Here is a 24394-nt window from a genome sequence, read left to right on the forward strand (position 1 = left end):
ACGGCTAAAAATAGGCAGCACTGTGGAAAAACGATGAGACTCCCACGCGCCCGAGGAAAAACGATGAGGTTCCCTCTCTCTGCTGTTTAAACAGGTCTCTGGCGTTTATTCTTTTTGCTTTGTTCTGTTGAGTTTCTTGTTGCCATTAGCTTGAAAGCAACAATAAAGTTCGCTGTTTGTTTATATATAATATTTTTGTAATACTTACTAAATTTGTTTGTGTTTTGTGAATCATCGTTATTGGCAGTGTTGAACAATTAATTACAATGGAAAGTGACTCAAGTGACGAAGGTTGTGAACGGAATGAACCAGAAAAGTCCACCAAGAAAAAGAAAGTACACGGACCGATGAAGGACGTTATGAAGAAGCTCCGACTGGCATCTCATAAAACAGGTAGCAACTGTGCGTGTAAACGATTGAAGTGCTTTGATGTTGTTGAAACCGAAAAAAGATGTCTTATCGCCGAGTTTAATAATATGCGTACAAAGGATGATCAATACAGGTATCTCAGCGGCCTCATTGCTGTGCTTCCCGTAAAAAGGTAAAAAGGCGCCGTCCTTCATCCTGTGATGCAGTGAATATATACGCATACGTACGCGTATAGAGTCAGGGTGAAAGTGGAAAACACCCTCCAAGACGTTCCTATCTGCTACAAGGCATTTATAGCCATTCACGGAATCACACCTAGGAGAGTTCAATATTTACAGCAATCATTGGCTTCGATGGGTGTAAGCCCCAAAGATAGGAGGGGGAAACATTCGAATAGACCCACAAAAATCTGCACCGAAACAGTCACACTCATGAATGATTTTATCAAGTCATTGAAAGGGCGTAAATTTCACTATTCATTAAATGACACTAGCCGTTTGTATTTGACTGAAGATTTGAATATTAGTAAACTGGCTTACATTTACAAAGAAACCAACCCTTTAAACAAGGTATCGTACGAAACGTTCCGATCGCATTTCAACAACAATTTCAACATTTCTTTTGGATTCCCGAGGAAAGATATCTGCAGCACATGCGATTCGTTCAAATCACAACATACTTCTTTAACCAATACTCTCCGAAATGCAACAGCCACTGAAATTAAACTGGAACAAGAAAGGGAGCTGGAGAAATTGGAGTTGGATCAAAAACTGCATTTAAAAAAAGCTGACAAGTTTTACGCAATCAAAAGAAAGTTAAGGAAAAAACCCATGAAATCTGACACAGTGGAGGCCATATCCATAGACTTTCAGAAGAATTTATTGACGCCTAATGTAACAACAAACGATGTGTACTATAAGAGAGTTAAGCTTCTACTCTTTTAATATTCATGTTCTCGCAACAAACGAGGCGATTTTCTATACTTATGATGAAAGTATAGCGCGCAAGGGTGCTGACGATGTATGCTCCTTTCTTGATCACTTTGTCAACGAAATTCTTTCACGAACTCTAAGGATGCTAGTGATTTTTTGTGACTCATGTGCCGGCCAGAATAAAAATTATACTGTACTGCGCGATTTCTTCACCACCTCGTCACAGAAAAGAAGAGACTGGATTGCGTGAAAGTTTTTTTTCCTATCCATAGCCATAGCTATCTAGAGTGTGATAGAGATATGAGCATTATTAATCAAAAATCATACGTAGAATTGCCTCAAGGACGGAGGGATGTGATTAGCCAAAGTAGACGCAAACCCTCGCCGTTCACTGTTATAGATTGTAAGAAGGAATTTTTCAAAGCGTGGGCAAATTTCCTATCACCGATGTACAAACCGAAATGTGCATTCCCCACAAGAACGATTCGAAGGTTAAAGATTTCCTCCGATACACCACAATATATTAGCATTAGCCCTTCATTTTGTGGTGCACTTTGTAAGCTTAATGTATTGTGGGTGCCAACAAAAAGAGGGAAAAATAAAGGAAAGAACTCTCCACCAAGACAGGAGCTTCGTAACTCCTATGATGGGCCTTTTCCTATTAATTTAGTGAAGTATAATGACCTGCAACACTTGACGAACTTTCTCATCAATGAAGAGGCCAAGAGGTTTTATCACAATTTGGTCACAGAGGGAGCTGCCCCAGAAAATCACGATGATGTTTATTTTGATTACGAGGAACACGATGAGTAACGGGCAACTTTTTACTACATGGAAATTTCAGTTTTTAAATGATAGTTTTTAATATTTAAATAATTAACAATGTAGTACATAATATTAGTTTTGGAATAATAATGTGTGAATTTGCTCATAAATACATTCCTTTCGTTTTTTATACTACATATTCTGTATTTTGAACAATATATCATGTTAGATTTGTCACTTCGCTTTTATTTTGGATTTTTGCCTATATAAAACATATTAATGTTGGGAATACATAATGTTTCATTCGTGCCTGGGTTCAAAATTGGGTTCTAAAAAATTTTGATCAAGAAAATTGTTCAGAAAGAACTCTAAATGTCATTAAAATTACTAGTTCAAACATACAAATAAAAACTATTTCATCAGTAGGTAGTTGTGAAACTTTAAATTTCGTTTTACCCAACTTTTTGACAAATGGAATCTCATCGTTTTTCCACTGGACCCTTCATTCTTATTTAGGGATATTTGACACCCGTAGTAGGTGCGTATCCAGGGATTTTGGCCCGGTAGCAATTCTGTCGTAATCCTGGCAACGACAGAAGTTGTACAACTACTACAGTTCTTTTAGCAGTGCGTGTCGCTACGCGCCCGGTTATATAAGTAAAATAGTTACCACATTACTTAATTATTTTGCTTTGTTTGTTGTAATTTTAAATTGTTAATTAATTTTTTCGATTGCTTTTATGATAATCTGAAAAATATATGTTGTATAACCTGTAGTAATGACGGAAAGGGCCAGCATACAAACTCTCCCCAGAGATTTCCAAGTTTTCTTCGCTAAATATGCTCCAGAGGTAAAGGTACTAGTTAGAGACAATAAGAAGCGAGTTGGTCCCTGCCATAGTATGTGAAACCCATTAAACTACTAGTTTTTGCAACTAATGCAACAAATTTGTTCGCAAAAACTACAGTGGTAGATTAAACAATTGTATTGCCGGTAGATATCTACCTATAGAAGAAGGCTAAATATTTAGATGTTAGTTTCATCTTCTTCCAGTGGTTAATAATATTTTTTTAGAATATCTAAAAGGTTTCGTTTGGTTTATTTTATTATATGTTCGGTATGATTTTTAGTTTTTCTGAGTTTGCAAAGTACGCGCCTGCCCTAGGGTTAAAGTCGTCACTAATAATGTCAAGGTGTTTATAAAAAGTAACATATTTTTTGCACTAGTGTAAAAATTTTGACTTTTAAAACAGTAGAGAGTGTAAAAACTTGTACTTTTTGCACGATCGCAGAAAAAAGTCATTTTTACTCCGAATAGAACATGAACATGCTAATTTGTTTTCTAACGCCACAAATAACTTTTTAAATAATTTCAAACGTTGCAAATAATATAAAAATATTTTAAAGTAATACCTTGTAAGTAATTATATATCGCGAAACTATGATTACGGTAGTTGAATTCGACACAATGTCAGTTTAATAATATATTTCTGTACTTTTGTGCTTAGACGTAAAAGTGCTTTACTTTGATACCAATTTACTTAAACAAATTAAATTAAAAATAATATTTCTTTTTATTTATTATTTTTGTAGTGGCTAAATATGTTACTAAGTACATAAACAACTTATCTAATAAATGTTTTGATATGTTGTTAACTTGTGTTTACTATGCTGTGGTCACTGAACGAAAATGATGGATGGTGTAATGTGATCATGACAAATTGGTCGACTCAACTCTATATAAGTGGCTGTAGGATATTTTTTTTATCCAAGTCATTATACTGATATTATCTATTTATATTACAGAGTTTGGTTTGGCGGGTATGACTGAAGAGGTATGACTGAAGACTGAAGTTTAAATAACATCGAAAACATTTTTTGTACAGGATGGGTCAAATTCGACGCTTTTAAATGGAAACACCCTTTTCTATAGGAGATAGACAAAAACTAATATGGGTGTCTGGAGCTCAATTTTTGTCAAAAACATGATGGTGAAAACCGCACATCGATATCTGTTATCGTTTCGTAGTTACGGGGTGTTTTTCAAAAATATGCATTTTTAACAAATCGCTGTAACTTTTTTGCTATGGAAAATTTTGTATTTTTATAAATTATTTTCAATAAATTAAAAATATACAGCGTGTTTCATATAAAAAATCAAATTTTCTGTTGATAATTCTTAAATTATTAATTTTAAAAAAAAATATACTTAAACGATTAAATTCTACGTAAAAAGGTGCGTTGGAAATGTTTTCATAAAAATACAAAATTTTCCATAGCAAAAAAGTTACAGCGATTTATTAAAAATGCATATTTTTGAAAAACACCCCGTAACTCCGAAACGGTAACAGATATCGATGTGCGGTTTTCACCATCATGTTTTTGACAAAAATTGAGCTCCAGACACCGATATTAGATTTCGTCTATCTCCTATAGGAAACGGTGTTTCCATTTAAAAGCGTCGAATTTGACCTACCCTGTACATAGAGTTATTTTCCACGTATACAGGGTGGCCCGAATTGTACTCGGGAAACTTCGGCAGCATATTCTGCAGATAAAAATTTGTCCTAAAGTGCTTTGTTTTGGAGATACAGGGTGTTGAAGGTTAAATTTTTAATTCAATTTTTTTCCAAAAATTTCTGAATTAGGGTCGATATTTGGATGAAAATTTGTGTCTGGATGTTTTTACATTAGAAATTCGATTTTGTTGTAAGTATGATTTTTACATGTACACCTACATGTTTTTTAACTTTTGGAGAATAATAAGTCCGTAGCTGTTATTACACTACTGAATGAAAAATATATATATTTCCACCGTTTTTAACGCAAAATAGGTCTCTTAGTAAAAATCGCTACGAGTTTAATAATAATAGAATTTATATATGTCATCATTTACAAAAATTAATATCTTGACTGGATAGTTATTGAAGTGAAACTTCTTTACGCGCAATGGTAGTAAAAAATCAAGGCCGCAACACACGAGCTTGCGTCATAACTGGCATCACAAAAGTTGTAACTATCGAAAAAGTGGTAAGACGGTGGTAAGTGGTAAAAAGATAAAGAATAAGACAATGAAGAATTGAGATGGGTCTTTGGGAGTGTCGTAATTTGGGCCCCATGTAAGCTAGGGGGCTGAAACTCGGAATTCATCATATTTTATGATATTTTGACGACGTTTCGTGCACTATCAAACTTCATCATCAATGGCGAAAAAATCGTCCGATTTAAATGCAATTTGGTATGTCCATAGATTGAACCAAGGCCAACTTGACTGTGTACGACACTTGTCACTGTGACATAGTGATGGGTTGTTATTTAACTATCTGTTATTTTATAACAATTATTTAGAAATAACATAACGCAACCGTTATTACTTCAAAAAAATAACAGATATAAAATAACGACACGTAGAGATCGGCCGCTCGTGAAACGAAAAACGAAGTCGGCGCTCTGCACCGTCCCGAAATTCTATGCTGCTCGAAGCAATTCCAAAAAACAACTAGTATGGATGGAAAACCTGTTATTTCGTCAACCATCGATACAGGCGGCGAGACAACGGACAACGGAGTGGGGAATGCGCTACGGCGAACGTAGCTGCTTCGGTCGATCCCGTCGACGGTCGTATTGCGCTTATAACAGCTTAAAAATAATAGGATATAAAAGAAGCAGGTTTTTTGAAACAGTTGCGGGCATAACGCCTGGCGGTCGAGATAACAGGAGTGGGAAAGGAAGGCTGCTGCATCGGTCGATTGTCGATGGAAGTTCGAAACAGGTTGGAGAATAACGCATCAGTTGTTTTAGATATATTGTTTTTCAACCTGTTACGAGCATAACGGGCGGAGGTCGAGATATTATGGCGCTGTATGTTTCAGTACGTTATTAAGTTTCAATATTTAGGTATTTATTTATTCTGAAAAATTTTCAGAATAATATTTTAAGATTTTTTAAAAATGTATACAGGGTGTTTTGAAAAATCTGGTCATTGATTAATCACGATCCTGCTTAAAGCCCTTGACGTAAAAAGCTGATTTTTGGAAAACGGATTGACTTTAGGGTGTAGAGGTTCGATAAGAAGGGATTTTTCGAAACTCGAATTCAAAGGGGGTGAAACCACCCTCAAATATTAGAATATTTTTTATTTAAAAACCGGTGAGTTTTCCGGAAAAACTCTTAAACACGTATATTTTATTTCGTTGTTTTACATATTTTAAGATTTTTTAAAAATATATACAGGGTGTTTCATAAAATGTGACCATTGAGTAATCACGATTCTGCTTAAACTGCTTGACGTTTAAAGCTGATTTTTGGCAAACGGATTGACTGTGGGGTTGAGGTTCGATAAGGAGGGGTTTCTCGAATCTTAAATTCCAAGAGGGTGAAAACGCCCCTCAAATATTACAATATTTGTTATTTAAAAAACGGTTAGTCTTTCGGGAAAACGCTTGGACACGCATAATTTATTTTGTTTTTTTACATATTTTGAAATTTTTTAAAAAATAATACAGGGTGTTCCAAAAAGTTGAGTAATTGATTAACCACGATTCTGCTTAAACTGCTCGACGTTTAAAGCTTATTTTTGGCAAATGTGAGAAAATTTTATCCAGTTTGTATGTCAATAGAAATTCTTGCTTTGCTTTATCATCACCATTACAAATTATTAATTCGACGCGAACGAAGTCGCGGGTACACGCTAGTTTAAGTGTAAAATTAATTCGAACTCTAGTGTATAGTTGGTTTACTTATGAAGAATATACTACACATTTTCTTATATTGCTATTTTTTGACCACAAATGGTAAAATTATAACTAAGAGCTTCTTGCCCGTCGAGTGAGATGCACCCTGTACACTGCTACGCAATTCAGGATCTACGCCGATCGAGGGGCAAGGCGTAGGTGATCGGAATGTATACGTATAGACGAGTGGCGGAATTTTGGCTTTTTTATATCGCAATTTGTAAACAGCGCTTATTTGTAAACAACGACCGTTTTTAGAGAGGTATTTTAGATAACAATCGATATTTAGAAATTTTTAGACACCCTGGAAATACCACCACCGAGCATGTCATTGTAGCAACTTGCAACTGCGTTAATACGCCTGGCGGCGACCGCTTCATACTCTTTCAGATATTTAGCAATAAAATAAAGAAACCTGTTATTTTTAAGCTGTTATTTTAAGCTGTTTTATATAAATAACTATAACAGTTTCAACTGTTATCTAAAAATAACAGTTTTGCCCATCACTACTGTGACAGTTAGTTTTGACGTAAGAAACGTCAAAAGTTGATGTCGTCCGATGGCGACCAAATTGGGTGGGTAGGCTATGTGAGCGACGGTGCACACGGTTCCACCCTGCAAAGTTGGATACGACATCTTCATCAGGGTGGGACGGACGGGCAGACATACGAACGGACAGAAGTTTCACTTCAAATATGCTCACATAGTGCACACACCATTTTTTTTAGACTGACATAATAAATTTGGAAATGTTTTTGTGCCAAAGATTCAACAGAAACTGTTTTATCATCACATTGTTTTCTAGAAAAACTTAAAAAAAGTAATTAATTTACAAAGAAAAGTTTTTAAATTTTTCATTCATCAGTCAAATAACTATCTAGTCAACATATTTTTTTTTCAGAGATGACATGTATTGATAATTTCCATTCCAAACATTTTGAGAATGGTTGCTCGTAGCGACTTCTAGCAAGAGACCTTTTTCAAGTAAAAAACTGCAGAAATGTAATGTTAATACAGGTATGGACGAAAAGTTATTACTTTTCAAAACAGTTAAAATTATGTAGGTGGAGCTCCCTACTATATCGATCATATTGACATCGAAATCAAATTTGTCATGTCAAAAAAAACAGACACCAATTTTCATCCAAATAGCGACCTTCAGAAATTATTTGGAAAAAATCGAGATAAAAAAGAAACTTCTACACCCCGATTATTTCCAAAACGAAGCATTTTAGGACATATATTTATACGAATTTTTTAATAATTTTTACTTGCAGAATATGCTGCCGAAATATCCCGAATACAATTTCGGATACCCTGTATAATAAGATACAAAATAACAAATAATTATTGAGGAATAATGTATCTCTACAAACGCCTATTCTTTCAGATGTATTAAAAAATTTCATAATAATTTATGTACTTTTATTATGATCTGTTTTATTTAGCCCTAACTATAACATTTTTAAAACTTTTTGAAAGATAACATAAAAGTTGAAGAAGTTTTTATTTATAATTCTGTATTATTGTCGTTAAAATATGAAATAAGAGGTATTTCGGATCTTTAGTCTAAACAGGGTGTCTTTTAAATAGGTGCAATTATTTTAACTGGTAGAGTTATATTTCGAACCCAGAAACACGCAAAGTTAAATGACGCAGCTATTTTCAATTTATTTAAAAATGGTAACTAAAAAATACGTTTTTTTGTCCAGATCTACCTACTACCCCTTAATATTCTTACACTTATTTAAAAGACAGCCTGTAGTATTACCACTATTATTATAAGAAACAAGTAACTTTAACTCACCCGAAAACTATTGAACAAGTAGTAGAAACACCAAGTAATTATCACATTGTAGTATAACGATACGAAAAACGTCACTAAGCAGGAAGATATTCCGATACCACCCAGCCACGGATGGATGGTATTCCATACTCCCAATGAACCTAACCTCATCTTCTGGCCTATTCCTAACTCTATGAGAAACAGCGGAATGCCTTCTAAGATTAACATCACCGCAAATGGAATGAGAAAAGCACCTACAACAAGAATAAAATTATTAATTATAATCAAGTTGAAATTTTTGAGATTGAATAAATAAAATTAGGTATAAATCAACCAGGATACACAAAAATACTTCATTACAAATTTATTTAAATACTTAAAGGCTGAAATTAAACCACAGTTTGTTCGGTACCAGCTGGCATTCTATGCTTGTTCTAGATTATTTGTGTGTCACCAACTACGTCTATTCTGATACATATGCCAGTAGAAGTAAGAAGGGAGTGCACCAGTCTTTATCGTTATTTTAAACGAAGCTTGAATGGAGCTTAGAATTCGACTTATTATATGACAAAAGATAAGCGCATATCTAGCGGTATGCAGATTACCGTGCAAGTGATAAAGGCAAACTGATAAAGGTAAATACTGGTACTGATCGTTTTTTAAGCAAAGCCTCAGTGAAGCTTTATTAAAACGACGAATAATATCACAACCTATTTATACCTAGCATGTCAACTTACCATCACTTGCATGGAAATCTGCGTATTGTTGCTGCTAACAATAATTCAGATTAATATAAAAAAACACTTATTTCCTTGAGCCAACCGGTGATTAAACCACCGTACCGGTTGAACTTTTTATGCTATAGTTTTACTAGTTTTGTGTTTTATGTTGTTTTATATACCTATAAACTATTTTAGTTTTTATACCCTATAATTCGTTAGTAAAATAACAATTTCAGATTCTCTGGAATATTAATTTATAGAAATTCTTTCTGACAGTGGAATCATTTTAATAGTCTTGGGAGCCATGGAAGAATAATAATGTAACTATAAGGAAAATATATGGAGGAATATAATATAATTAATAGCGTAACTGATGATTGATGGTTGAATACAGTGAATTAAGGAATCAGGATTCTGAGAAATTGTTGAACTTCACATAAGAGACACATATTTTTAAATAATGAAGCAAAACAAATATGGTTAAATGTATATAAACATGTATATCTTGACCAATTACTTAGAAGGCCATTCTAGACCTAACACCACTGCATATTGTCGTCGGTAGTTATGCCAATGCGACAATGGTTAGAATGGTCTTTGACGGAAACGGTTTGGGAGAATTTTCAGGTCATGGGCTTGGAACACCCTCAAAAAGGAAATTCCACTTCTCAAACTCCCAGTGGATGCCATACCAAGAATTTACAATATTGAGAAACACATCACTGTAGTATTGAGTAATAAAAATGATTGGAAGGAAGAAACGCTTACTCAGCATGTAAAAGACCATACCATAAGGTATACTGATGCTTCCAAGACAAAATCAGGGATAGGGAGTATTTGGACCGAAAACTAAATACTTCGAACCAATGGGCACCTACCCCAGTATCCTTCAGGCAGAAATTTACGCTATCGAAAGATGCGTACAATTTATCTTAGATAGGAACTATCGAAAACAAGAAATTTTCATTCTATCCGATAGTGAAGCAGCACTAAACGCGATCAACTCAGTAACCATCAATTCGAAGTTGGTCAAAGAATGCCTATAGAGAAGCTCAACAAATTAGACAAAGAAAATAAAGTCCTCCTACTCTGGGTGCCTGCTCACCGAGGGATAGAAGGCAATGAAAAAGCAAATGATCTAGCTAGAAAAGGAGCGAACACTCCACTAACTGGACCAGAACCGTTCTGTTTTCCAAACGGGAAGCAACTGAAAGCGGCACTGAACAATCTGGAAGACTCCATCCGTAACTTGGAATGGGTGCCCTCCAACGGTCTAAGACACTCGAAAAAGTTCCTCAGAACTTACGACCGAGAACAATCAAAGGTATTCCTTGATTTAAGTAAAAATAATCTTCGGATTGTCACGGAGTTTCTAACAGGACACTGTCTCCCCAACGAACACCTCAGTAGGCTGAAGCTGAGAAACGACGGCGAATGCAGATTCTGTGGGGAAAATTGGGAAATACCAGAACACCTTATCACTTATCACTTATCAAATTTATAACCAAATCAAACTAAACCAAACCAAACCGAGTTTAAATATCTTTGCTTATCACTGAGTGCGCCGAGACGACGACCATTCGTGCCATGAACTTTTGTACGGCTTATGTCGAGGATGGAGAGCTGGTCTCTGTGGAGCCCTCTCAGATACTGGCTTTTATTAAATCTCTGAGACTCTATGATGACTCAACTCCTTATAACTCAAGAAAGGGGAACACACAATAGATCTGTAAGGTTGCGGTGATTACGTTGATTGCCCTTATAAACAATCTACATTCTAGACCAATTACACAAAAATAGTAAAATAGTGCTGAAAAAAGTATCTTTGTTGAGAAAGGTTCCTTACAATACTCTAGTAGACACCCCTATAACTTTTTTTACTTTTTCAGTTAAAAAACGAGATTTGGTATGCTAGCATATGACATAAATTAGGATTAATTGACGGTATTCAATTGTTTTTGGTCATTTCCTGTTTCACCGGAAATTACTACAACTTTTGATTTTTAAATGGCATCCTCGCGGTATATTTCTACTTTATTCGATAGAAAATGTCAGCGTGTCAGAAAGACACATCATATGTCATTCCCTAACCAAATCAAAAGTTGTAGTCATTTCCGGTGAAACAGAAGCGACCAAAAACAATTAAATACGCCAATCAATCCTAATTTATGTCATATATTCACATACCAAATCTCGTTTTTTTATCTGAAAAAATAAAAAATTATAGGGGTGAGCAAGTTTCGAGACGCACCCGGTATATAGATACAAACATTCTAAAAAATAAAAACACTAAATCACCACAATACACCAAAACACTTTTACTTTTACACTGGACGCGCGTCTAAACTAAAGACTTTAGTTTAGTTTATAATCATCTGCTGATGATGCTAACATGGTTAGCGAAACGCGCGTCCAGTGTAAAAGTAAAAGTGTTTTAGTGTATTGTGGTGATTTAGTGCTTTTATTTTGCTGTGTAACACCAAAGGTTCCAACCCCCAACTGTAATACAAACATTCTAAAAAATTAATTATTTGAAATATTTAAAATAATATATTAGAAAATAATTAAATGTTAAAACAGAATTAATCCGTTTTTTTAAGTGTTAAAAATCTTAATTATTTTTAATGGCAACTATACCTACCTAGATATTCGCTTATCTTAAACGCCGTTACACTACTCGCGAAATAGCTCGAAGTATGTCAAGGTCGAATAGTAAAGAGGGATATTCCGTATTTTCTCGTCTAAATTTGTCTCGTCTCCGCTTATTTTCAATACGGAGAGAGATGTTCTGATGTTTTCCTATTTTTCCCACAGAATCTGCATTTGCGGTTGTTTCTTCCTTCTTTGAATGTTATTGCGGGATTTCCATTCCAGGTTACGGATCTACTCTTTCATGTTATTCAGTTCTGTTAGGTTAATTTTAAGTTGATTTCCACTTGGGAGGCAGAACGGTTCAGATTCAGTTAGTGGAGCATTCGCTCCTTTTCTAGCTAGTAATAATAGATTGCTTTTTCATTACCTTCTATCTCTTGGTGGGCTGGCACCCAGAGTAGGAGGAGTTTATTTTCGTTGCCTAATTTGTACAGCTTCTCTAGGCATTCTTTGACCAACTTCGAATTGATTATTACTGAGTTGAAGGCTGCATGACTATTGAATAACATGAATACTTCTTATTTCCGATAGTTCCTATCTAAGATAAGTTATTGTTCGCATCTTTCGTTAGTGCAGATTTTTGCCTCAAGGATGGGGGTAGGTGCCCATTGGTTCGGAGTATTTAGTTTTCGATCCAAATACTTCTATCCCTTTTTCTGTTTTGGTTTTAGAAGAATCAGTATACCGCGTTATGATATATTATGGTCTTTTAACTGCTGAGCAAACCTTTCTCTCTTTCAATTCTTTTTGTTGCTCAGTACAACAGTGAGGTGTTTCATAAAATTATACATTCTTTGTATGTTATCCATGGAAGTTGGAAGAGTGAATTTTTTCTTTTGAGGGTGTTCCAAGCTCCTGAACTCACAAATTCTGCCAGTAATATTTCCATCAATAACCATTCTAATCATTTTTACATTAGCATATCTACCAATGTGTAGTGGTGGTCTATAATGACCTCCATTGCTGCTGCTGGATAGGTTCTTATGGCTCCTGTAATGCAGATGCATGCCAGTCTCTGCGTTTTATACAGGTTTCGCCTTCATGTGCATTGTTTTAGTTTTGTGTACCAAACAACTGCTCCATAAGTAATCATGGTATACATCAAGAGCAAAATGTTAGGGGAACATTCCCATCTATTTCCCGCGATAATAGAAAAATTAAATATGCGACCTTTAGGATCGTAGAGGTGTCCTACAAGGTATCTATTTTGATTTATCTGCTTTTAACGATTCCGGAATGTATATTTTCAATCTATTTTCGATTTTATATCTGTTTTTCAATCCAGTGATTTATCTATTTAATTTATTATTATTACAAATCTAATCAGTCTATTTCTGATTGATCCTCGTAGAAAGTAAATAAAGGTTAGTAAAGACTCTTAGTTGTTGGATAATGAATCAATATTGATTATAACACTTTGTCTGCCTGGTAGCTGGCATATCTAAAAATAAAACTCAATATTGTGCGACATCTAAAATTCTAATTTATTCTAAGGTATAAAAAATTCAAGATTATTTTACTTTTCTACAGCACGAAATTGTAAAAAAGTATATGCTATTTTTGCTAAAAGTTATATTATTTTGATATAATAAATTTAGTAAAAATAATACATTTTGATATTAGGCATTTATTAATGTTACAAAAAGGTGTGGGAAATCTAGTAAATGTTAACGATCACTATAAAATGGTAGCAATTACGCACTGGGGACCAGCAAATGTGTTATTTTATTGTATAGTAATTTTACTATGTTATCTGTGACTGAATTTCTCATGCCAAATTTTCAGCTTAACTCGGATGCTGTATCGATCGGCTCTTTAATTCCCGGATAGTAAGTTACAGACGGCTGCTAGAAGATAGTCATAAAATAAAATGAATTTTAATGCTAGCATGTAGTCATGCGGTTCAAACCGGAAATAACTACAACTTTTGATTTTTAAATGGCACCCTCGGTATTATTTTACTTTATTTGATAGAAAATGACTCTCTAAATAGAATGACATATTCTAATATGTCAACTTTTGACATTCTCGCTTAAAAAAAGTTTATTTTAAATTTCAATCTACAGATGTTAAAAACACTAATTTTAAATCAAGAAGCCTTAGAAAAATAGATTTTTTCTCTAATGTTTTTAGTGTTTTGTCCTGACCGGTTAAAAGATGCCTAAATCGTTTTTTAATCATATCTCATTTTTTTTCAAAGGGAATGAGGGTAGCTCATTAGCTTATTTGGAAAAAGCATTTTTTTACGAATACTTTGGTACCATACACTTGGTATTTCGAGCCAAATTGTCGTTATATATTGTCGTTAGTTTCAATGTCAAATAAACCATGCGAAAATGTCAAAAGTTGACATATGATATGTCATTCTATTTAGAGTGTCATTTTTTATCGAATAAAGTAAAAAAAACTATCGAGGGTGTCATTTAAAAATTAAAAGTTGTAATAATTTCGAGTGAAACAGAAAGTGACCGAAAACAATTGAATAAGTCGATCAATCCTAATTTATGTCATATAGTAACATACCAAATCTTGTTTTTTTATTTGAAAAAATAAAAAAGTTATAAGGGTAAGCCACTTTTGAGACGCACCCGGTATATAAATAGTTTTTTAATGTTTTTTAAGAAAACAAGCTGGTCCAGGATAATGTGCTACGGGGACTTAGCTATAATTAATATAATTCTAAGACAAACAATCAACATAGCAATAATTTAAAGCAATTTATTTATTTGAACTATTTTTTTATTGGGATATGAATGGTTTGTTTTAAATATATTTCTATTAGTAGATACACGTCGAACTTACTACGCTCACACTGTTATAAGATATTTTAAACTTCCAATTTAATAGTTTTTCAAGTACCCAATCACTAAAATTTGTGGATGATGTTAATGAATTGATAAAAATAGAATTATATTATTAAACTCTACATCAAGGATGAGAAAATTTGACAAGAAATTGCAAATTTTTCGATATAGACACGTTTTTCCGTAACGAATGATATATTAAACCAAATAGAAAAAGTGTTTATATTGGAGTACAGAAATAAAATCGGGCATGTTAATGTAAACACACAATAGTATTAAATTATTCATTAGTATACACACTCCACGTGAATGAAAGTTTAGAGTGAAATACCAATTTGTATTAGTCCGAAATACGTAACATTATTTATTGATTGATTTTTTAAGATTCTTTAATCCGGATATTGCGATTTGAAATATTCACATTCTTTATACAAATCGTTCCAAAAATATGCAATAAAGGCACAAATAAATAGAATAATTATAAAATTCACTTTCTTATATGCTAGAATTTATTCTAGAATTGGTAATTTACATTCTCAAAGTAATAAAAAAATAAAATATTAGTTTTGCCAGTGACGGTTGTGAATATAAATCAGAAGTACAGCTGGTTCCAAAAAAATGAATACGACTCTTTACACATTTTTTTCGAATATTTGAGCAGTGTATATTTATGTGTCAAGTATTTTGACACGTTAAGGTTATTGTGACATTGAATAAAACAACTTTGCTTTTGACAAAGTGGCAAATTAATTTTTCTGAATGTCAGCATGACATGAGTAGAGAAATGGGGGGCTGCATGGTATCATAGAATATACTGCCCGAAATAATAAAAATATGTTTTAAATTGTATTCAATTTTATTGGAACCAGCTGTACATTGCTGTCGCTTTTGGACTTATAGTGTGTATAATTTTTATTACTGCCATCATACAAATATAGCAGTAGTTACGCCATGTGTTACGTCAAAGTATATTTGACCCACTCTTATACCTCTATAGGCTCGGTACATTTCAGTTGATTCCAACAAATTCCGACAGCAGCGCTTCAACGGCAGAAATCAGAAATTATCAGTATATATTTTATGCCGCCCACTACCGGTTTGATCAACAGCAAAAATGAGTTCAAGCGACGAAACAAATGAGTAAACTAAGTGCTCGTTACATAATCAAAAAATGAACTAGACATACTATGAGAGGATAAAATATAATTTGCAATGTTAATGGTATACTCTTTTTAATCAACTAGTATTTAATCAATTTGTGATTAAATGTTTTATCAACATCTTCTGAAATTATAATTATGTACATTTAAACCTACCCTAATGTTATATTAATTAAATTAATATAATAATTAATATAATTTTAAATATAGTATATCAAAAAAAAGTATTAAAACATTTCATGATTAGCCTCAATTATGACCCCACTAGAAAAACCGGTGCTTAAAACTATACTGGCTACCGTAGTTGAACTCATCTAAAAAGTTTTTTTAGCTGGAGTAATAAATTATAATACAAATTAGGCGTTCTGAAAATATCAAAATATGTCCTTTTTTATTTTTATTTTTAGAATTTTTACAAATTATACTTTCTAACATTCTTAGAATATTATATAATAAATATTTCGTATATTTAAACCCGTGTATCAGTTATCAGTTGTTTACGACATTCTCCGATGGTGGCAGCACCGGCGGAGAATGCACCAAGCCTATACGAATAAAAATGTTTATTTACATAAATATAGCTATCAGCGGTCCGACACCTCAAGGAAAAAATGTTCTTCCACTTTGAATAAATTTGCGTTGTACATCATTTCAAATAGAACCAATTTGGCCATAAAATGTATAAGATTTGTGTACTTGTAAATAAACTGATTACATACACACAAGTAAATGCTAAAGGTCTCCGATGCTTTATAAGTGTATAAGTGTAAGTCACTGTAAGAAGAAAAAGGTACATACTCTAAAAACCTATCCAAATGTAATAATTCACATTTTCATATCTGGCAATTAATTACTTTCCAAAATGCACTACTGAATGTAATTGTAGATACCACTTGATAATAGAACTTTTTCGTTTCTATTGATGTGGATATAAAAAAATATAGTTTATATAATAATTAATACCATTTAGATTTGGATTGCTCGTTCATTATAATTATTATTTGCTAAGCAGATTACTAAAAAAGTCGATTTAATCATCTGCCGATATTACTGTCGTGATTAACGAAACTAAGTTCAAAGTTTAAAATAAAGTATTTTGGTGTATTGTGGTAGACATCCAAAATTGACTAAATCAAACGTTATATACATACCCCCTCCATTTTGCTGACACAAATAAGGAAACCTCCAGATGTTTCCCAATCCCACAGAATACCCGATAATGGTAAGGAAAAATTGCATCTTTCCCGACCATTCCGTTCCGTCATCATCCTGCCCCATTGCCTGACTACCTCTGGATATGATGGACCCTCTGGAGCCCTGTAGAACGATGGTCACACCAGGTTTCCTCTGCTCACCTTCCGGACATGACCTGGTGTTCAACGGTGCCAATTCGTGTCCGTTCCGCGATAATTCCAGATTTTTGCCAGCCATAACAAGTTTCAGTAATTACTGTTGTCGTTTCTTAATAATGTTCTTTGGTCAAACTATGTTTATTTTCCTGCGAGATGGATAAAAATATTAACCCATCACAGTATCCTGGAGGAAAGCGAGTGCTAGATTTTTCCTATCGGCGAATCAATAAAGAGCATGTGCTCGTTTGCGATTTTCGCCCTTATGGATCGCGGTTGTCGACAGGGGTAAATAGATGGCGCGCGGGGAGTATCAAGCAAACCGAACCGTCTGGAAATCGGCAAGAGACTGAGCGGCGTTGTGTTGTGCTATCCAGAAGCGCCGGTCCGTCAGTTTACATGAAAACTGGAACGACTACGTCGGGAAATGGAAAACTAGGAAAGCTATGGGGGCCGTTTGGAAAGTTCTTAAAGTTCATATTCAGCGTTTTAGCTTAGTTTCTTTCATTTTTTACGATATTAGCTTTGTTACGTCAAATATTTTTTCCAGATCGGGCTGGCTATTACTTCTGACTACCCTAAAATTTAAAGTTTATTGAGTTTCTTCTTACAGTGCAATCGCTGATTAAAGGAATTACTCCAATTAATGGTGCCAAGTACAATACGATCGACGAATGCAGATTCTGTGGGAAAAACTGGGAAACATTAGAACACATCATCACTGAGTGCGCCGAGACGACAACTATTCTATATCAGAGATAGAAAACTAGCCTCTGTGAAGCCGTTTAAGATACTGGTTTTTGTCAAAACCCTGAGACTGTATGATATATTATAACTCGTTATAACTCAAGAAAGGGGGACCCTCAATAGATAGGGGCCTGAATTCTGGAACCTCGACATCAAAACGTTACGGTTTCAAAGCGGTAAGCGAAAGTATTCGATTAGCGGAACGCCAAGCAGTCGATTTTGGTATTCTCCTTACCATGCGAATCGTTTTCTTGATACGTGTTGAGCACATATTGGTATCATCACATTTCTTCACTTTCATTCTAATGTAGCTAATAGTCAAAAGTTGATAACTGATGTAGGTATGTAACAATGAAAAATGTCAATGTCACGTGAATTTCATAATTTATTGTTGAATTATGTCAACGTCCATGGATATGTCATTATTCTTATTATACGATGGAAATGTCGAAGACGCTTCCCAGCATTTTCGATTACCCATTTTATAATTACTTATTGTGTAATTTATAGAAGAAGAAGTGGTTTTCACTAAAGAGCAAGAGAGCGCACCAAATCACAATTTTCTATTTTTACTGACAGTGCGACAAGTAAAACGATCCTTTAAGGTAGCCGTTTTCGAATCAGTAAAGACGCTAAGCGCGTCAGATGAGAATACCTAAATCGGTAGTTAAGTGCGTGCTAAGCGAAAACTAACGTCAAGTGTTTTCTAAGTTACAGAATTCGGACCCTGTAAGGTCGCGGTGATTAACCCTTCTCCCAAACATTCTACATTCTACAATACGATCGAAAAAAAAATAGCGTCACAGATGATTTTGAAATGAAGATTGCTGCCATTTTATATGTAAAGAAATTAAATGCGAAATGTCATCGATGGTCATTTCCAAGCCAACTGTTTTTTTTCGATCATGTGATATATACCCTGCTGGCAAGCGAAACATTGGGTCGGCGTTTACATGTATAGGAGTGAATCGCTATGGCAATCTAGTAAGTCAGAGAGGGCAAAAATACGAAGTATTTATTACATAACCACTTAATCTGATGCTGATAATTCCATGCCCTTAGGAAAATACTTGCCTTAAATTTCTGCCTTTATTCAGTACATCTTATTTTACTAAGCGTGTTGACCGTATTCTTCGTATATAAGAAAATCGGCACCCAAGGCCAGAAATGCCGACCGTAATAGATACAGAGTGTAACCGACTTCTCGTATGCACTTGTGATGTATGTTATCATGTACATCGTAGTTATATTTTATCGCAGAATTCGAATGGCACTATATATCTGAATGATGTTTTGTACTAGCAAAACATACTTGCTTAAAGTGGTTTACTATTGTCTTCCTTTAGGCAGTGGCTTGTTGACTGCTCTATTTCTTTTCTTTATTTTTATTTTTATAAATGTTTTTTTTCTATAAAAATAAAATAGAGCGACTATACATCCTGGGGATCGAACCCTGTATGTCTGGGTCAGCGTCATACGTATAAAAATTTATTACTTATGTAATTATTTATACAACTTCCTAAGAAAATAGAAATAAAGGAACAAAGAGGTTTTGAGAAAAATAATATTCCCTAATAAAAGATTACATACGGATTTATAATAATAAACAATTCTTAATTGCCTTAAGTAAATCTCCTTATATTACTACATTTGTGTAAATATTATGTTCGTTTCATTTTATTTCATTATTTTTGCAAACCTAACACACCTGATGTACATTACGTTTTTCTTTTAGATTATTTTAGTGAGTTAGGTTAGTTAGTCTTGTAGTTATTTTAGTATTCTAATATTATATTAGAAAAATAAAGTAAATAATAATTTATATTTGGAAATATAAATATAACAAAAATATATAATATTAAGAAATCTTATTTTAGAATATATAGTTGAGTTGCTTTTTCTGAAAATAAATTTATATAAACATCCTTAAAGAATTGCATTTGGATTTAAATTTGTTTATTATTTTAGAGTTTAATTGAATAATGAATAATGTAAATTGAAAAATATTTCAAAATTACCCCTTGAATACCCTCCCTGTTTTAATAACAAAGATGCTTTTTAAAGATCTGCTTATGATAATCAATGAAATTCCTAACTAAATTCCTAACCAAACAAAACCAAAACGAAAAAATTGTCATTTATATTGCTGGTTCCAAACACGGTGCTACACAAACTGGTGCTTGATGTGCAGTTATTATCAACGAGTCAGCTTTCCAATGGACTTTGGGACATGAAGCATTAGCTTTCTTCACAGAACATTTTGCGGTGTGGAAAGCCTTATCCTATGTCATCGAGGAATATAATCAAACTAGAGTAGTAATTGTTTCTGACTCTTTATATGTCTAAAATTAATGACATATTTGTCATGATCCTCTGAAACAAAAAATTCAGACACTTATTTGAAAGTGCAGCCAGAAGGGAAACAAACTCACGTTTGTATGGGTCCCACATCATACTAATATACTTGACAACACAATGGCAGAAAAAGCTACTGAGCAAACTGCTAGAAGAGATACCATTGATTTATTTTATATTAGTAAATATGATTTCAAATACTATTACATAAAAGAACAGAAAGGGAATGGCAGGATGAGTGGACCAGGTAAATCTTCAAAACTGCGCGCAATAAAACAGGATCCGTCAACCCCACCCTTAAGTATTGCACTGGGATGAGCGGATGAATCCAGAGTGCATTGTCTTCGTATACTGCAGTGACTCATGCATATCTGCTTAAAAGAGAAATGTGCATATTATGTGATGTTTGAGTAAAAGAATTATATATAATATAACACATATAACTAACGTTATATGTGAATGTCCTCAATATATTGTAGAAAGAAGTAGATTCTATCTACGTGATAAAAAATTAAAAATATTTTGAATTTTATGACAGATATTAATATATACCACCACTCTTGTTGTTTTTTTTTCTTTACTTTATTTGTGTTTGTTTTCGATTTTTTTGTCACTCAACTTGAAATGGTTATGTCAAGGTAGATTTTTAAATTTTGAATTGTCCTTGTAAGAGTGATTACTTGGGGATCCCCTGTAATGGCATTGTTATCAATAACGAGTTGTATGTGGCTAATGATCCTGGTGATCGAAGCCTAGGATTTTTTTTTTGCTTTTCGTATTAGTATGAATGTTATTTTTTCCTCGTTGATTAAAGATTTTCTGCATTTATTTTTTTGAATAAAAAATATTAGTATAAAAAAAATGTATTAGCATAAAAATTTAAACGAAAAAATGTTTTCTGCTTATTTATAAAGTTTATTGTAATCCCTTGTAAAAAGGCTATTTGTTTCTCACATAAAATGTATTTTACTGCTGAAGCATTTCATTCACCTTTCTATGGTGTGATGTAATTATGCTAACATAGACAATGTCGTAGCAGGTAAAATGAAGGTAAAAATAGGGTTGGTTATCGATTTTTTTACATTTTATAAGTCAATGCTGCAATGTTGTTCTGAATATATGTAATAATAGATTATTATGTTGTTTCTTCTTTTTTTTACAATAATTGGAATCATATTTAATTAGCTGTAAAGCACAGGAAATAGAATGTGTTAAAATAGCTTACGTGGGCGCTATTCAATCGTATTGTATTATGTTTATGTTCTAATAAAGGTTATTGTGTTATGGAATTAAATATAAATTTCAGCATTATACAAGGTGAGTCTTAAATAAGTGCATTTAATTTTAAGGGTGGTATATTTCGATCCCACGACACAAATTTTGTTTTATTCGAAAAAGTTTATTAAATTTTCATTTAAAAAATAATATATTGATAATATGGCAACATGGGTGGTAGATTAAATTTAGAGGAACGAAAACACAGAAAACGTCCAGTGATTCTCAAAATTTAAACAAACAAAATTTTTTCTAATTTTCAAAGTAAAATAATTCGGCTATTTTGGACTTGAGAATATGTTAATATTACATTTCTTTTGTCGACATCTACCAGCTCTAAAAATATGTGCATTTATTTAAGGCTTCGCCCTGTATATTATATCAGTAGGCTATAGTCTGCCCAACGACTCGCAAAGATTTTGACACCGACGGACGACATCCAATAAATGACAGAAAATACAATTTGCCTGTGAACTAAAATGGGAGACATGGCAAAGAGAATATATGTTAATATTATATGTTTCTTTTATCAACATCTACTAGCCTTGAAAATATACCGGGTGCGTCTCAAAAGTGGCTCACCCCTATAACTTTTTTATTTTTTCAGATAAAAAAACAAGATTTGGTATGTTAGTATATGACATAAATTAGGATTGATTGGTGTATTCAATTGTTTTTGGTCACTTCCTGTTTCACCGGAAATGATTACAACTTTTGATTTTTAAATGGCACCCTCGATATTTTTTTACTTTATTCGATAGAAAATGACATTCTGAATAGAATGACATATCATATGTCAACTTTTTACATTTTCGCTTAATAAAAAAATGTATTTTAAAATTCAATCTTGAGTGCCAAGGCTATGCTAAGAGCACTAATCCTTCATCAAGGAGCCTTGGAAAAATAGATTTGATCGTCTTAATGTTTTTAGTGTCTTGTCCTGGCCAGTTAGAAAATTCTCAAATCGTATTTTTAATCAGAATTCAATTTTTTCAAATGGAACGAGGGTGGCTCGTTAGCATATTTGGAAAAAGCATTTTTTTACGAATAATTTGATACCACACACTTGGTATTTCAACTCAAATTGAAATTCAAAAAAAAAAATTCAACCGCAAGTTATAATTTCAAATAAACCATATGCGAAAATGTCAAAAGTTGACATATGATGTGGCATTCTATTCAGAGTGACATTTTCTATCTAATTAAATAAAAAATACCGGGGGTGCCATTTAAAAATCAAAAGTTGTATCATTTCCGGTGGAACCGGAAGTGACCGAAAACAATTGAAATACGTATCTCGTTTATACGAGATACCACGTATAACGTTCACAAAACGATATGCCAAAAATATGGGGAAAACAATCTGTTTTTGAATTCTAACAGCAGATAGCAAAAATAAATAATTCTTTAACAAAAATGACCTGAACTCTAAATGAAGAGGAAGATTTTGAAAAGAGGCATCTAAAAATGACAGAAAATACAATTTAAATTTGATTTAAAATGACAGGCAACAAATATCACTATTATATATTCAGCCGTTGAACTAGCTATATATTTTCAGTGATTCAGTTAATGAAATTTAGATAATTTTAGTTAATATAATTATTGTAATTTTATTAACACAATGCATGTGGAGAAATAAACGTATTTTTGTATCATCACATTTATTATTAATAGTGTTAAATAATTCTTCAAGTATTTTCTTTAAATCTTTTTTTGTAAAAATATTACTCTACTTGAATTAATAAAATAAATTTCCTTAAAAACTTAACATTTTCCTTTAAAAAAAAATTTGATGGTTTATTAACTGATAATGTCGGCGAAGAAATCGTTTGAGAAAATGAAGTATGGTTATAAAGGGAAGTAAAAAATGGGGAGACCTTCACCCCCTTTGCCAAAAACCGGATGTACGCAAACGCTAGGAGAATGTCTGGGTCCAGACTAACGATGAAAAACAGTGGCGTACTTTATTGAATTTAAAAGTAAGTTATAAACTCACTTTAAATTATAAATTTAGATCTTGTAAATTAAAGTGTGGCACAGAACTCACTTTATAACATAATTGTTAACTTTATAAGTTCGTTACAGTTTTATTTCTGGTATATCCTATAAAAGAGGATATATAATGTAATACTTATATTCTTTAAGTAAATTGTTACGATATGTTTTAAGACTAATTATTTAATGGAAAAACTACAAATGCAAAAATTCTTTCAGCTGTTTGACAAACCTAAATCAAATTAACAAATTATTATACAGGGTGGTCCGAACTGTATTCCGGAAACTTCGGCAGCATATTCTGCAGATAAAAATAATTAAAAAAATCGTATAAATGTATGTCCTAAAATGCTATGTGTCGGAGATACAGGGTACAGAAGTTTCATTTTTATTTCGATTTTTTCAAAATAATTTCTGTAGTAACGTCAACATTTGGATGAAAATTGCTATCTGTTTTTTTTTTAACATGAAAAATTTGATTTTGATGTCAATATGACTCCTATTTGTAGGGGGGTGCTACCCCTTGGGCGCTACCTACATATGTTTTCACTGTTTTGAAGAGCAATATCTTTTCTCGTCCGTACCTGTATAAAACTACTAAGTGAAGAAATATACACTTTCGTGACTTTTTACGTAAAAGTTGTCTGTTGACAAAAATCGCTACGAGCAACCGTTCTCAAGATATTTAAAAAAATATAACACGTTGTAAAAATAAAATGAACAAATAAAATAATAAACACGTTGAG

The 24394-nt window shown here is 33.0% G+C and overlaps 1 protein-coding gene across 2 annotated transcripts in view; it reads right to left on the reverse strand.

Moving 5' to 3' along the window:
* LOC115874204 (sodium- and chloride-dependent transporter XTRP3) overlaps nucleotides 1-17601 on the reverse strand; it is a 53088-nt gene extending 35487 nt beyond the window's left edge. For both annotated transcript variants that reach the window (XM_030889300.1, XM_030889301.1), the window contains exons 1-2: nucleotides 17076-17601; nucleotides 8608-8840 (exon numbers count right to left, since the gene is read on the reverse strand). In XM_030889300.1, the coding sequence (XP_030745160.1) occupies nucleotides 8608-8840; nucleotides 17076-17355 (513 nt within the window). In that variant the 5' untranslated portion in view covers nucleotides 17356-17601. The remainder of the gene's footprint in view (nucleotides 1-8607; nucleotides 8841-17075) is intronic.
* Nucleotides 17602-24394: the final 6793 nt, after the last annotated feature.

This window comes from Sitophilus oryzae, unplaced genomic scaffold (genome assembly GCF_002938485.1).
Source record: "Sitophilus oryzae breed Bouriz unplaced genomic scaffold, Soryzae_2.0 scaffold_1242_pilon_pilon, whole genome shotgun sequence".
NCBI classification, from domain to species: domain Eukaryota; kingdom Metazoa; phylum Arthropoda; class Insecta; order Coleoptera; family Curculionidae; genus Sitophilus; species Sitophilus oryzae.